At 47.8% G+C, this 16,309-nt stretch overlaps 1 protein-coding gene across 8 annotated transcripts in view; it reads left to right on the top strand.

Annotated features, from left to right (window-relative positions):
- Window positions 1-16,309, top strand: part of camta1a (calmodulin binding transcription activator 1a) — a 420,451-nt gene that overhangs the window by 382,692 nt on the left and 21,450 nt on the right. For all 8 annotated transcript variants that reach the window (XM_069184063.1, XM_069184064.1, XM_069184065.1 and 5 more), the window contains 7 exons: window positions 7,636-7,781; window positions 8,215-8,411; window positions 9,638-9,716; window positions 10,264-10,600; window positions 11,084-11,670; window positions 14,875-15,053; window positions 15,524-15,767. In XM_069184063.1, coding sequence (XP_069040164.1) covers window positions 7,636-7,781; window positions 8,215-8,411; window positions 9,638-9,716; window positions 10,264-10,600; window positions 11,084-11,670; window positions 14,875-15,053; window positions 15,524-15,767 — 1,769 coding nt within the window. The remainder of the gene's footprint in view (window positions 1-7,635; window positions 7,782-8,214; window positions 8,412-9,637; window positions 9,717-10,263; window positions 10,601-11,083; window positions 11,671-14,874; window positions 15,054-15,523; window positions 15,768-16,309) is intronic.

A 16,309-nucleotide genomic window follows, 5' to 3' on the forward strand; every position in this document is an offset into this window, starting at 1 on the left:
AAAAATGTAAAAGGAGATATTTCATGCGTATGTTTTGAAAATAATTTCATTTAAGTTGTTAAAACTGCCTGGGTTCCTGTGTCTCCAGGTTTGCTTTAACATATTATTTGTTAACATATATACCGTAGTGACAGATTTGTACATGTGTTGTGATGTAATGTGTGTTCTGCATTTAGGCAAGTGCTGGGGTTGAGGGTCTGAAGGCAAACAGAGGCCTGGCAGGGCCCTTGCAGTGCTCAGGAGGTACAGCCTAAGAAAAGCGTCATTAAGGGTGTTATAAACAACAAAACATGTAGGCATCTGGGACTGAGACACTTAACAGAAATCAATGTGGGATCTGAATAGCTGACTCATTTCGTGATTCCTGCTGGTCTCTGTCTTTGTTGCCTCATCTTGGGTCTGTGCACCCTGGGGGTGTGGTGTGTGAAAGCAAGGGTGCACCCAAAGCTGTCAGACTCCTAATGGGTCTCTCGGGCAGCAGGTCAGGGTCCCTGCAGACAGCCTGGAGTGCGAGAGGGACACTCCTCTGCAGGGGGGTCAGGCCAGCCCTCAGCAGTCTTGGTAGTCCAGGTATAAAGGGGTGTAGTGCCCATGTACAGTACATCTTGATGCCTTGCAAACATGTCACAAAAACACAGGACTCTTTGGCTGGTCATGTCCAATGCAAACTTTGCATACCAGTGCTATCACGTTCAAAGAGGTGCTGTGAGAGGTTGCATCAGATCAGTGAGGTCAGGCTGTGTGAACAGCGAGAGGGAGAGACATCCAGGCCCTTCTGATAGCCAGACTTCGGAAAGATATGGACTTGCTGGCAGACAGGGAGATAGCCAGGCACAGGACAGTAGTGTAAGGAACAGAAAAGGGCCCAAGGCAGAAGTACTCTGTTAAATAATGGAAGGAGAACTGTGACAATACAAAGAAAAGAACTTTGCCTAGCACAGTAGCCTAGCTGTCTGCGTGATAATAAACAACGGAAAATACAATAGCTCAATGTTACTTGCTGTTAAGCTACATACATAGCTGTAAATTGTTCACACAATCTGCATTATAATAAACAAAGAAAAGGTTATACAATAGCTAAATTTTACTTGCTACATAAAAACTGTAAATTGTTGACACAGTGTTTTCAGTCTTTATGATCAGCAAGCAGAAATCACAATATCTGGCTATTGACCTTGTCAGCTGCTGCATCCCACAGCACACCACCATATAATCATCTTGACAAACTTTAATTTTACAGACACTGGCAAGAATAGCGTCAATCTGGAATCCGACAAGCAGTGACACCCTGTGCAAAACCTCCGTGAAGTTTATGATAAGATGTCTTCTGAAAAAGGTCACAAGTCTACTCCCACCCGTTCCGTGTGCTGTGAGACAATTAAATGAGTCTAGCACAGAGGGGCTATGTTTTCTGACACTGTAGGACAGAACGCCTGGCACAGGAAGTCCACCTTTTTTCAACACTACTCTCAAGGTATCACAAACTCGTGCTGATACAGAATCTCTTCTTACTTGCTGGTCGTGTTTGCTTAGCCTTTTACATGAGAAATGTTTTGCCGCTCGGCGCTGTTTTTGCTGATAATGGATTGCACACACTTCGGGACGTAAAGGAATGTTATTTGCCCAGTATGCTTTGTATCTCAGACTGTGCTCAGCTCTTCACACGCATGGACCACCTGCTCTGTTCTAATCGCAGACAAGACCTTGACAGGGGGCCAAGTCTCATTCTTTTGTCATCCACAGTCAAACTTCTGTTCGTTATTCCACATCAAACAGAGAATCAGACGAGGTGAGCGGTAGTCCTGATTTCTGATGTTGGACCAAATACTTTCCTCTTCAGAACAGTGATCCATTTTAAATGATACATGCACACGGAGTTTGAGCAACACCAGAGGAGAGATACCCCTGATCCTCTATGTCATGGATTCTCTGGAAATGATTTAGTTATTATCTGGGAGAGCTGATACATACTGTACACAGTATCATACAGTTGACCCCTCCTACCCAATTACCATTCCCAGATCTCAGTGAATGCCCAAGCATGATGTCTTCTGCTGGCCTTACTGCAGCCAAAACGTGTATTCTGGTTCTGGTGCAGAGTGGAACCGGAATTATCTTTATGTGTTCTTTGGTTACAGTAATGTAAAGACAACATTCTTTTAAGACAAAGTACAGCTAACATTGTTGAAGTGCAAGATCTACAGTATACATGCCAGAACAGAGAGGTTTTTATTAATAAAAATCTTGAGTGGTATCTGCCTCCCACTCCTCTTGCGTTTTTTTTCCTTTGGATAGTCTTGTCGTCTGTATTATTACACAGAAATTCAGATGACGCAAAAGAGCAGACTTAAACATATTTGCATGATAGTCTGGCCTTAGGGTTCAAGCAGGGCCTCATTCTGACTGCTGTGCCCTGGCTCTGTGACTTGTGATGTAATTGGTCATAAAAGTGTGCCTTACATTCAAAAAAATAATAAAAAATAATCAACTTTATTTTACATAGCACCTTTAAAGGTGGCTTCTCAAAGCGCTTTACAGAATGACAACAGCAACAACAACAAATAAAAATAAACAATAAAAAAACACAAGATAAACACGATGAGAATACGCAGAGATTCGGTTTCAGAAATAGTGTACCTAGTGCTTTCTACTCAGTGCTGCTGTTTTTAAATGTACTCAGTGTAAAATGGTAAACCTGCTTTTTATGTCAGTGTAGATAGAACAGTTGACTCCGAATTTCTGCAAGATGAATTGGCAAGTACTGTACACCTGAGCCCTCTGCTAATGGGGTATGTAGTATGTGTGCCTTTCTGAACTGCTAATCCAATGCAAATGCAGTGAATGCAAAGGTCTGTAAACAGTGTGGGTATGTTTTGAATGAGTTGATATGTGTATGCTCCTGTATAGTATGTATATTCATGTCAGCAATAGTAGACTGTTAGTGTGTGTTTTGGGATGTATTTGTATGAAGCTGGGGGCAGGGATCAACAAAGCATCCTTTCAAAGACATTTCTGTCTCGGAAGAGACTATCAGCCCATGCCAAACTGTGGAAACGAAAGCTATTTTTAACAAGTTTAATATAGCTTTTTAAAAACAGAACAGGGAACTGCCACCTTATTCTGCCTTATTTTCCCTGTTCTGAGTTTTGTCCAAGCAGAGGCTTCAGAGGGCTGAGAAAGAGGATGCGACAGGAAGCATGTTGTGTGTGTTTGTCTGTGTTGGTTATTGCAGACAGCGGGGACGGAGGGGGTGTTGGTGATGTCAGAGCGTTGTTGTAGTGCTGTTTGTGAAGGCTTCTGCTCCCGTCTCCCTCCCTCTGCCTCTCTTTCTCTCCCGGCGCCCCCCTCCCTCCGTCTCTCTCTCCCTCTGCAGTGTACGTGCGCCGCATTCTGAGCAGGGCAGGCGGCGAGAGAGGCAGCAGCAGGTGGAGATGACATCATCTGCACTGCAGCACACTGCAGCACTGTCTGAACAAAGACATGTCAAAACTGCTGCAAACTGCCCCTGCCCTTCCGCCCGTCTCTGACGCGCGCACACGCACACACGTGCCCGCCCCGCACACGTGTGCGCAAACACACGCACAGAAGCGCTCGCGGCTTCTGGACCGGTCAGTGTGCTGCGACCTCTGTGACCCCTCCCTCCCCCCCACACCCTCCTCTGCTAGCGAGCGCAAGACTCTGGGCACCTCTTATACGAGTCTCTGCACCTGGTGTTTCTGTGTTCTTGGAAAAGTAGTTGTTCCTTCGATCAGCTTATTGACGCCTTAAGGTTTTGTGCACAAAACCAGGTTTGTCCAGATAGCGCCACGTACTTCTCTGAGCCACGTTTTTGGGAGAGATGCCTGTCCCTCATTCAGCAGGAGGACCTCGGGAGAGAGTGTGAAGCAGGAGTGGTGTATCGGTGGCCCGGGGCCTGTGTGGGAACAGTGCCCTTCCGTATGAAGCAGCCTCACAAAAATTGGATACCCATTTGATTTGGTTTCGAAATGAACAGCATCCTTCTGTTTGAGTGCCTCTATAAGGTGCTTCTAAAGCGTCCAGCTGCTAATGTCTGCTCTTGTGAGATAGGTGTTCTGCCAGTTGTACTAGATTACCTGTAATTTCTGTGTCATCTCAGATGCTCATTTTAATAAGGTAGGGCACTTCAGTATAGTCCAGTGCTGTTTGCAATCTATTTGTTTCATTAAGACTAGGAATAGCTGGCGATGAAGACCAAAAGCACTTGTAGCTGTTTTAGCCCTAAGGGATAAAATATGAGGCTACACATTGCATTGCTCTTCTAAAAAAACTCCCTCTTTTTATGTAATGTTGCTGATTACTGAGGGGAAGACTATACAGTGTATAAAGTCAGGGCTAGACCACATGATTTAGAGAAAGTCTAGGGAAGGACAGCTAGACTTGAAGAAATGTGTTTGTGCCAGAGCACAAAGTGCAGAGCTGTCACGACAGACGGAGGACTGTATAATGATACCTGTGACTCACAGAAGTGCAGAGTATTTCCAGAACACTGAATAGCAGTCTTAGATATTAGTATCTGTACTGAAAGAAGAAGGGAAGTTTGAGTAAGACTACAGCAGAGTACCGGACACCAAGGTCAGTGACGCTGGCAGAGTTTAGACATGAATCTGAAATCGACTCATTAGACATCGCTTTCCTGAATGCAAAAGTCTGTAAAAACGAAGCAAAATGGGAGGAATTCCATACGTGTAAGAAATTATATTTGATATCCTGCACCCGTGAAACTGTAATGCCTTCATCACGGTTGGCTGGTATTCTGTGAAACGTGTTGTTGTGTGGCAGACAGTTGTTTTGCCAACAGGAATAATGTCCGGACTTGCGGTCTCGCGCACCTGCGCTGGGCGTCCGGGCCGGTGTGGCCGCCGGGTCCTGCTCGCTCCCTTCCCTTTTGGCCGTCTGTCGGATCCCATGCGTCAGCGGGCTGATGTTCCAGGAGGCGCACACACACACACACGAACGAGCACACGCCTGTCGCCTAGATACCGCCGAGCAGCAGGTTGCCACGGCAACGGCCTCCCAGCACCTAGCAGAGATGCCAGTGCAGCTGAACGTGCTGCTGCAGTGGGCACTCGGTATCCACCCTGGCACGGAGAGGGGCCCCGTCCCGTCCTGCCGCGCGCGTCAGCTCTTCCGCATCCACGGCGGAGCGCAAATGAATCACAGCGCTCGACTGCTTCTGTAGTTTGGATTTGATGTGCATATGAGATCGAATGACCGCGGCCCAAACCCTCAGAGAATGAAGAGGCACAGGAACGATGTCTGATGTGCTTGAGCTGAAAAGGCTCGGGCGGTTAGAAGTCTTGATTCCAGGTGTCCCTCGAACCCGTTTCCGTCATTACTTTCCCCAGAAAGACGGAAAACTGTTTTGTTTGCAAAGTTCAAGCGGTTCTCAGTGCTCACATGTTTTGATGATCGGTGCATGTGTTTCTCCCCACAGTAAATAAATTCATCTTTATACTATATCAGAGACTATAATTCCTGCAGAACTGGTCATACCGTGTACCTCGGATGTCAGTAACGCTCACCAACAGTGTAGACAAAATCCACTGTGACTGACGGGTGATTTTTATTTGAGTTAACCATTTGCTCTCACTACCAGTGATGTTGTAAGCATCCAACCACTAATGATTTGGTTTCTGTAATTGGTGCCAGTTTTTTTGTGACAAGACCTCTCTTATCGTAGAGTGGAAAAGATGAGGCAGTGTACAATGACAGGAACCTAACCAGGAGAAGCAGTGCATGTGGATGGCAACAGAGATTGAGAAGTGCCTTAGGTTCGTTAGGGAATGGGAAGTATTCTCAAGCCCAAGCTCTGGTTAATACCCTGGCTTTGCCACTGACTCATTATGCGTCACCGAGCAAGTAGGTCCATCTCCTCGTGGTATGCTCTCATTGTGCGAAACCAATATCGTTTTACACGTCATTCTGCAGCAGCATTCTGTTGTTGATGCACAGCTGACAGTCTAGTCCCTGTTACTTACTCAGTGACCAAATGAATTAAGTCATTTGTAGTCTTGCAGCCAGGTTGCAATTTGGTCAGTATTGCTGCCTTGCAGCGCTGGGCCCCTGGGGTCCCTGTGTGGAGTCTGTTTTTTCTCCCTGTGTCCCTGTGGTTTCCTCCCACAGTCCAAAGACATGCCGGTAGGTTATTTGGCTTCTGGGAAAGTTGTCCCTGGTGGGAGTGTGTGTATCTGTCTATCTGTGTGTGCCCTGTGATGGACTGGTCCCAGTCAGGGTGTACCCTGTACCCTTGTTGCTTGCTGGGCCAGGCTCCGGTTCCCCCACAACCCTGAATTGGAATAAGCAGTTAGAAAGTGCATGTGCCTCAGTCCTCCAGAATATTTGAGATCCATGCCAGAATATTTTAAATCTTGTAAAAGTGTGCTTAAAAACAGATACGAACACGGTTCAGTTCACACATAGAAGCCACATAAACAGATATCGAAATGCAGTTTTACCGTAGTAAATGACTTCTGAAACTGGTTTCATTGGCCCTGTTTAGAAATCTCTCGCCAAAAACTCTAAAAACGGGAAAATATGAACTTCAGCATGTGTAATCGAGAGAAAAGAGGGTTTTTTGTGAGCAGCAGACCCAGGTTTTTTTGCTTGTTGCCCTTTGTTCTGATTGTGATCAAATTAAATCAAATTAGCCAGGTCAGTCATGATAACCTGTGCTGTGTAGAGCGCTGAGGCACAGCTGCGATCAAAGGTGTGACCTCAAATGACCTCTTTGCAGTAGCTGTATTCCTGTGTCACGTCAGGTGCTTTCTAAAGCTTGTGCAAACTGCAGACACTCCCCAAAAACAACTCCGCCGTGCTGTGTGCTTCCAGACTTCAAAGCCCAAAACAAACACACGATGGCATGCTACTGCAGGGAGTTAGACTCTGGGCTTCAGGGCAGAGCAGTCTGATTAATTTCAGGAGCAACAGGCTGCAAGCTCTTATACAGCATCTACTGACGAGACACAAAAGCTAATGCATTTCAATAGTATTTTCACCCCACTGTCTTTGCAAATGTCCTCAAAACCACATCAAACACCCAGTCCTGGAGCAGGTTTATTGAAGAGCCGGCAGCTCCTCAAAGACGGAATCGCTCAGTGGAATAGGGAATTCTTGTCCATTCCTGAATAGCTTTAAAGTTATTACATGAAAACTAAATCTGTAATAAGACTAGATATCATGTCACACTCATCCATGTGAGGGTAATATGGTGAGGAGACACTGCCAGACTCCTGGAAGCAGAGATGGCTTTAAGAAGCAAAAGAACATTTTTAAAGGCAGTGTTTTTGGACACCGAAGAAATTCTGCTTGGTTATGATGTCGGGAATGTATACCAGAGGTAAAAATGAGAATAGTCAGGATAGATGTATAAACGTATGTAATGAGGTCAGAATATTGCTGGACTGGGTTTTATTCTGCTTACAGTAATGCAGGGCGCTCTGACTGCATTCATCAGTCAAATCATTTCCCTTGTTTTTTGTTCATGGCTTGAGGTGTGCAGATAAAGTGAACAGTGAGGCGTCTGACTGCATCAGCTCTGGAGATGGAATTTGACAGCAGAACTGTCACTGTGGAGTGCTGTGGGGGTGAGTGACCAGTGGGTTCCCTGTGTTTCAGATAACCAGTTCAGGATGTCCATTCTGGAGCGGCTGGAACAGATGGAGCGCCGGATGGCCGAGATGTCTGGCCATCACCAACAGGGGGCAGGAGGGACCACAGGGGGGACAGGAGGGGGCGCCGGGGGCAACACCAGCCAGACACAGGTATTGCACCCTGGGCTTTGGAGGGGGAGACGGGTGTTGCTTGATAACAGGCACAACATGTGAAAGTTCACTCTGTGCATCGCTCAGCTGATGCACAGATCCCTGCTTCATTAAAGAAGCCTAGAAGGTAATACAACTGCAGCACAATGCCCTGCTATAAATAGAGCAGACACTAGCACACCCAGATCCGCTTAACCTTCCTGGTGCATCACACAGAGCCTGAGAAGTCAGGGTACCTCAGCAGTCAGGCAACAATTAATTCACATTTTGCTCATGCTAATCTAAATATGGCAGGGGTTGTGTGCGAGGAGAAAAGTAGGAATCCTGTAGGCGCCCGTGGCTCATTTCTCAGATGACTGCAGCGGCCGGCTGCCCCGCTCCTGCTCTGGAAGCGGGGCGGGGTCCTGACTGGCCTCTGGCCCCCCTCTCGCAGTGCATGTCCGGCCAGGGCCCGGCGGGCAGCTCCTTCGAGAGCCGCGTGGTGGTGGTGTGCGAGAAGATGATGAGCCGCGCCTGCTGGGCCAAGTCCAAGCACCTCATCCACTCCAAGACCTTCCGCGGGATGACCCTGCTGCACCTGGCGGCGGCCCAGGGCTACGCCACCCTGATCCAGACCCTCATCAAGTGGCGGTAAGGAGAAGCAGATTTCTGTTGAATCTTCCCATTTCCCGCCTGTTGTCGCGGCATGCTCTCCCTCGGGATGGGGTCGTGTTTTTGTATTTCTTCTTCACGCTTTTGCTACGGCATCACCGAGGACCAGCAGGCCTCCCTGTGGTTTTACTGGGGTGTGCCCCTGTAACGTAGAAAAGGGTCTTGTGACGCTAGCGGCTTAGGATTTTCATGGTGAAGCTGAAAGACGATAGATCAACATGTCAAGCCATTTTCCCAGAGTGCAGGCTGGGCCTTGTAGGTTGACATTACCCGTTCCAGTCTGGGATATATCATCAGACAGCTCTATCCAGGACCTACCATGTGTGCAGAGTCAGCCCAGCACTGCCGGTGTCGGATGGGCTTGACTTGGCCTGGGTGTCCTGTGCTTGCCACCACAGTGGCTTATCTGGCTTACCATCCGGCTGTGAGCCTGCAGTTCTGTCACACACGGTGACATAGTGAGAGCTATATCACCCCTGCTCCCTTGTAAGGCACTGAGACCCACAGCTCTGACAGGGCATGATCCCAGGTAAACTTTCAGTCATTCTTGATTATGACGTTACAACAAGGAAGATTATTGCTGATCCAAAATAAAACAAGGATCTGTATTGGGCCTGTTTAATACAGCCTAAAAGTTACAAAAAGACCCTTGTCTCAGGGATCGAAAGTCAGGGGTACACTAAATAATGGGCAATTACACGTCAGAACTACAGTTCCCTTATTAATAGCTGAATAAAATGTCTTTTTCAAAAAAGCTGCATTATTATTGTTAAACAAGCTTTTGAAATGTAAGTCATTCCTTACATTTTAGTTACAGAAATCTGATCAGAAGGCAGACAGGTGATAAAATGACAGAAAGGTGCACCATTTACACACACAGTATATCCGGCATCCACACTACTTCTGATAGTTACACTGCACACTTGACACACTACACTCACACATTGCACACTTGACAGACTATAATCACACACTGTTCACCAGATAGGTACCCTGTACACTTGACACACTAGACCCTAGACTCACACACTGTTCACCAGATAAACGCGCCGTACACCAGATTATATTGTACACCAGACACAATGTAGACTAGACACACACAGAACTGCACACCACACGCAAGCAGAAAGTCCTCTTCACTGAACACACCATCACACGCTGAGCAGGCACCAGGAGTGTGTCTGACCGTGCTCTCTGTCCCTCAGTTCCAAGCACGCCGACAGCATTGACCTGGAGCTGGAGGTGGACCCTCTCAACGTGGATCACTTCTCCTGCACCCCGCTGGTGAGACACGGAGGCACCGTGGGAGCTGTCACTGCGTGTGCCCTCGAAGACCTGGGGTCTGCCGCGCTCCTCGGAGAGCTGGAGGGCTCTTGTCGGCTTATATTCCACTCGAGACCTCAGCTCCTTATTTGGTCTGACAATTTCATTAATTGGACCAAATTTAATAGCTCTCCAGGACATAAAAAAAAAAGATTTTTGAAGAGTTTTATATGAAGTGCGTAAAACATCAGAGTCAAGAGAGACCATTTTATACCAAAGAGATGGGAATTGTGTGCAAGCCTTTGTTCTCTATTAATTAATATTAGCATTAATTAGTGTATTCATATTAATTAATAGAGTAATGAATTCTGTGCAGCAGTGAATATAATCAGGGACTGATATAGTGGGCCTAATAGTCGGGATCTTGTGTCTTGTCTCGTGTTGTAATGGAGGGAGTGAAAGAGGTGGATTTGTGTATATTGTCTGCTGCACCTCTAAAGATGGGGCATGAATTGACACTGCTCTGCCGCTCACCCCCGCGGCCTGGTGCTGTGCTGTGCCCCCGCAGATGTGGGCGTGCGCTCTGGGCCACATGGAGGCGGCGGTGGTGCTGTACAAGTGGGACCGGCGGGCGCTGGCCATCCCGGACTCGCTGGGCCGGCTGCCCCTGTCCATCGCGCGCTCCCGCGGGCACACCAAGCTGGCCGACTGCCTGGAGCAGCTGCAGCGGGACGAGCAGCAGCAGCCCCCATCCGCCCTGCCGCCCGCGCCCCGCCTGGCCTTCTCCCCCGCGCCCGACACCCCCGCGCCCGACAGCTGGATGGTGGCGTGGGGCAGCGACACGGTGGCGGCAGCCCCGGGGCAGAAAGGCGGCGGTGCTGGTGCCACCACTAACCCCAGCCCAGGTCAGTGTCGGGCATCGCCGGCTCTTACACACTGGGCACCCCTACCGGGCAAAGAGCAACAAGCAGGCCGGACTCATACACTTCCCACTTGCATTCAGGCTAGGTAGTTCTGCCTACGTTTCTTGTACTTAAGGGATTTGTTGTTTTGGAAGTACGTGGTCTTGCATATTATTGCAGATTATATAGGGTTTAGAGGAAAAATAAAAATGTAATGCAGTAATCTCCGAGGTTTAGTCAGGGAAGACATACAAGAATGGAAGCAGTAACGGTCAGCGGCATGAGATTTAGTTGTTGAATTGGAAGAGCTGTAAATGAGCGATGAGTTCTGACATCCTGATTTGTGAATATCAAGCATGAAGAAGTCTGGGTCTCGATTATTTTAACGCTCAGAGCGGTACGGTTGTGAACAGCTGGTGGCTTACAGTGAGTGAGGTGAACACCAGCGCTGTTCTTCAGCACTCATTTTGGGTGGTCTTCCTCCAGACCTGAGGCGGCCCAGGTCGGAGCCGTCCAGCTACTACAGCAGCGAATGCCAGCGAGACCTGCCCCTGGCCAAGAAACACAAGCCCAACCCCGAGTTCTTCCAGGGCCGGCCGGACAAGGCCATGTCTGTGCCGCTCAGCCTGGAGCAGCAGCAGCTCCACAAGCTGTCCGGCAGCCCCAAGGCAGCGCTCTCCGACAGCCTCTCCCCGGACAAGAGCCTGGAGGAGGCGGGGGGCGGCAGCAGCGGGGGGCTCCCCCACCACAAGCTGGGGGCGTTCCGGGGACTGGGCGGAGCAGGGGGCGGCGGCGGCGGCGTGGGCTCCAAGTGGGGCTCCAGGGAGCTGTACTCGGCGGCGGCGGTGACTCTGGGCGCCGTGGCGGTGCAGCCCGCCGCCCTGGGCAGGAAGGGAGCCGGGGCAGGTGGGGGCAGCAGCCTGGGCAAGGAGAAGCTGGCCAGCCGGCTGCGTCAGCGGGAGCCCCTGAGCGTGCTGATGATGTCGGAGCGCGAGATGGTGGACACGGAGCTGCTCTCGTACCGGGACGACCTGGAGAACCAGGACTGCCTAGCCCACATGGACGACCTGCAGGTGAGCCCCCGGACTCCAGCATGCCCACCCAGGGCACCTGTAACCCGTCCTTATGCCTTTAGGCCCTCGAGAGGGGGTCGTGCTACCGCTGCGTGCCTGGATACATCTGGTCACAGTCCCAGATTGAGTGCTCGGGCCTCCACTCTCACTCTGAAGTGCCCTGATCTTGCACCGTGACGAGATGTTGGACGCGGCATGTTGATTGTCCAACAGGGGCTCACGTTGCACCCGTACCCAGCAGAAATGCTACGGCTGGGAATACCTTGGGAGCAACATCCAGTCTCCCTTTTAAATAGTTGTACAAGTTACATAAAAACTGTATGAGTTGTGTTGTAAAAGCCTAAAAATCTTGGGGGGCTAACCCTGCCAACCTGGAAGTGACCATGTCCAGCACAACCGAAGCTCTTAGATGCTGAACTGAGCCCCACCCTCCCTCCTTGTGCAACTCGGTCACTGCTGCCCTGAATCAGTCACCCCTCACAGTGCCATGTGCCTGAGAGCAGCAGGGCTGGCGTCCTCAGACCTGCAGGAGATCTGGCCCATGTCCTATTGCTACAGGAGGTCCACTGGCTGAACTCTTGCTTCTCCTGCCAGGACTGGGTGGAGACCTTTATTTACTTTTCCCTAATTCCGAAGGCAGGGAGGCGGGCGCCAGGTTTCTGTCTCCGAACCCTGGCCTGTGCCGTGTCTCCTGGCAGCTGCTTTGTTAAGGAACTCCATCATGACGAACAGATGGAGGTCATGAACTGGCCATTGATCACTTCTCGCAGAGAACAGAGACTCTGCCAGCTCCCATGGCCATTCATCTCTGTCACCCGCTCGAGAGAGGAGACAGAGGGCAGACCGGTACCAGCATATGTGTGTCACTAGGCCATCCAGGCTCATTCTCTTGCGATACGGGACATGAGGAAACTTACCAGTGGAAGAGACCATTAAGCCATCAAACTCATTTGGTTGCTTGTAGCTGATTGACCTAACGATCTCAATCAGCCTTTTCTCAAAAGACGTCAGAGTTTCAGCTTCACAAACATATCCAGGAAGCTTGTTCTATACTCCTACAACCATCTGTGTCAAAAAGTTCTTCCTGTTCTTAGTTTGAAAAGAATGTCCTTATATTTTCCACTGTGTCCTCTGGCTTGTTGATTCTGAAGTACAGTCCCTTTGAATCTGTTCCAGGCTTAAAAGGTTCAGGCCTAAAATGTACATTAATGTCTTTTCTCAACTGATTCCAGTCCAGTAAAAGTTGTGAAATTTCATAATGCATAGAACATTGTTAACACACCCTTGTGTTCGCTTTTACACTTTTAACTATATCCTAATAATCTGTTTGCCTTTTATTGCTTCCCTACATTGTTTAGAACATATGAATGATGTCAACATGAGCAACATAAGAAGTAACTTCTTCAAACTTAGTTTTCTATCTTATATTTATAGTTCATGTGGTTGCTACCTGCATGAAACACTGCATCTTAGTTTTTGTAATATGCACTCCTGACCATATAACACAAAATACCAGATATACCAGATCATTGTATAAATTAGGTAGAGAATTACCTAGTTCTCAATACAAAGACATGCCTTATCTTGAATTCCTCGTCAGGCCTGTTAGAGAATTACCTTTTTATGTGGTGAGCACCTAGATGAAATAGTTATTTAATATATAGTTTTTATACATTTCCTTTTCATCATCCAAAAGCGTCACAGTATGATCTCTAAGATAAATTACTTTATTTTTACTGCTTCTACTGACTTTATATCTATATTTAGACTTCTTATATTTGCTTATGTCTGTGTTTGTCATTCATTTTGTTAATTTTGTTTACCTGGATCCTATTCTTTCATAAATCATTTTATAGTGCTTTTTTATATATATACTGCATGTCTTATTCTTTTCTTAATTGACTTATTAAACCAGCTCAGCCACTGCTTTATTGACAGCTTTTATGTACTTCACATGGGATGGATGTGTTCTCTGCTTCAAGCAGGATATCGTTAAACTGTTTCCATCCATTTTCCACAGTTCTTTCCTTTCCTAGTCACCTGCAAATTCCATTTTGTTCCTGCATAGTCTAGAAATCTGTGTTTTCGACTTCCTCTACCACTTCAATATAATCCTTCATAGCATGTTATTATGATCACAGTTCCTTAATATTCCTCTCTCCTGTTTCGTTCACTTTGTCTTGACTAAAGACCCATAGAGCTTTCCCTGTAGTAGGTGCTCTGACACACTGAGAGAGAAAATAGTCTTGAGCCGTGTCTGTTCTCAGTCCATCTGAGGAAAGTTAAAATCTCCTGTAATCACTACTTCTTCCTTTACATTTTGTGTGCCTCTGATTTCATTATTTAAGACTACAATATAATGGATATTTGAATTTAGTGGTCTGCAACACACTTCTACCTATCTTCTAACTGTGTGTTCATGTACTTCTCTAACCCATATACTGTATTCAGAGACCTGTGATGATCTCAGTTCAATTCTTATGCCAAGATTCTCAGTTTGATTCATAATCCTATACCGTCCTCATCTTCTTCCATCTTTTCTCTCTCTTGGAAATGCGATATGTAATCTTAACTCTTCAGTGCTCATTATCACTCTCTATTAGCAAGTTTCTGTGATTCCCTTAATATTAAAATGGCATGCTAATGCTTTAGCTCCTCTGTCTTCTGTTAGTTCTGCCTTCCTACAGGTGTAGGTATAAGACATGTAGGTACAAGTATCTGATCACCTAGGCGTTTGGTGGTTTTTTTTCCGCTTGGGTCCTGTTTTTGACTTCACTCCCTTGCAGATTATTTTTGATTCTCCCCCCCTTCCATTCCAAGTGAACTATTTTTGACTTTTTCTGTAGATCCTTGCTCCTAGCCAACTGCTGCCATCTCATTCACCCAGTTTATAATCCATCTTGTCTGGACAGAGTAACCAGTACAAACAGCGGAGTTATTTAATAAATACTTCAATCTCGAACAATTTCCAGACTCGTTAATGAACTGCACTGCCTCTGCAGAGTCTTCTATTGCAGACTGCTGGTTTTACATCCTCTGCGAAGGAACGCAAGGCCAGTGGAATGTACTGTATAGGGTGTCACTGACAGAACATAGAAATTATTACAAACAAGAGGAGACCCATCGGCAAGGATAAGGAGGCTGAACACAACAAGAAAAATGCCCCTAAGTCATTGTGTGCTCGTGTGTTTATGTGTGCATCAGGTGAACATGATGACCCTAGCGGAGCACATCATTGAAGCCACGCCTGAGCGGATTAAACGGGAGAACTTTGTTGCCGTGGAGACGACACCTTTGGACAGCGCTGGGGTCAGCAACACCATGAGCTGGCTGGCCAGTTACCTAGGAGATGTGGAACACCTGCCCAGTGTCATACACCTGCGGTGAGGAATGGGGGAAGGGGTTATGGGTCGTCACATGTCTTTACATCCATTCTGTCAACGTTGCAAGAGCAAGAGCATTGCAAGAAATTACAATTACAGAGCCCACGCAGGACCACAGAGCCTTACACACTGAGCTAACAGCCAGGGACAACAGTCTCAGACGACACTTTATTGCTTTCAAAACTGAAGGGAACTCCACAATTATTAAACAGGTGGTCACAGATGTGAATCTGAAACAGTCACATGAAATGTGATTTTGAAGTTTGGTCTGGTGTTTTATTTGTGCTCATCTATTTTGGAAATTGAGCAAGTGCACGTAGCTTGACAGCATTTTCACAGGTGCACCCCATTCACCACAAATAGGTATCAATAACTAGGTACAAACCCCCCTGAGTTTCAGAATGGGATTCTGTCTTCTGGCTGACAGAAGTACTGCAGTCTAACTCTCTCCCTGCTCTGTCCTACCCCAGGTCTCTGTACAGCGAGCCCCTGACGCCCTCCTCCAACCCCAGCCTGAGCCCCGCGGGGTCTCCGCTGCGCGAGGGGCCCTTTGAAAAGCCCAGCCTGCCGTCTCCCGCTGACTGGACTGACTTCCTCAGCGCATCCAACAGCAAGGTGGAGCGGGACCTGGCTCAGCTCACCCTGTCGGACCCCGAGCAGAGGGAGCTGTATGAGGCCGCGCGGCTGGTGCAGACTGCCTTCCGCAAGTACAAGGTATGGCACAACCAAGTATCAGCCAGCCTGTCACTGCACTCTGTACTGTACCTGAGGACCACCCCCACGAACTTTATCAATTCATTTATTCAGTGTCATGTATTTGCTGCTCGCACAGGAGAAAAGCAGCAGTCTGTTTTCACAAGATAAACACAAGAGCAGGCAGGAGTCAGGCATACGCAGTGGAGGCAGGAAAAAGAGCGTAAACAGAACGCAGTTTTTGCAGCAAGCAGGGAAAAGCAGGCGAAACATGGGCCAGAGTTGGAATCCCAACAGGCAGGGTTCAAAGCTGGACAGACACAGAAGTGCAGTAGAAAGGGAAATCCACACTCTGAGCCGAGGGAAATAAGCAGAGTATAGAAGCCAAAAGAGGCAGTACTAAGCACAAAAGGAGAATCCAATAAACATTGTCAGGGTGAAGCGATGTTCCAAAACCCAGGAAACAAACTACAGGTAAGGATTAGGAACTGAAAACTAGGAAGACGGCACGAAGCTAGAAATGTTTCCGAGCCTTGCCAGATCACAGTTTAAGAAGCTTGAAC

Source organism: Lepisosteus oculatus, chromosome 25 (genome assembly GCF_040954835.1).
Source record: "Lepisosteus oculatus isolate fLepOcu1 chromosome 25, fLepOcu1.hap2, whole genome shotgun sequence".
Taxonomy (NCBI): Eukaryota; Metazoa; Chordata; class Actinopteri; order Semionotiformes; family Lepisosteidae; genus Lepisosteus; species Lepisosteus oculatus.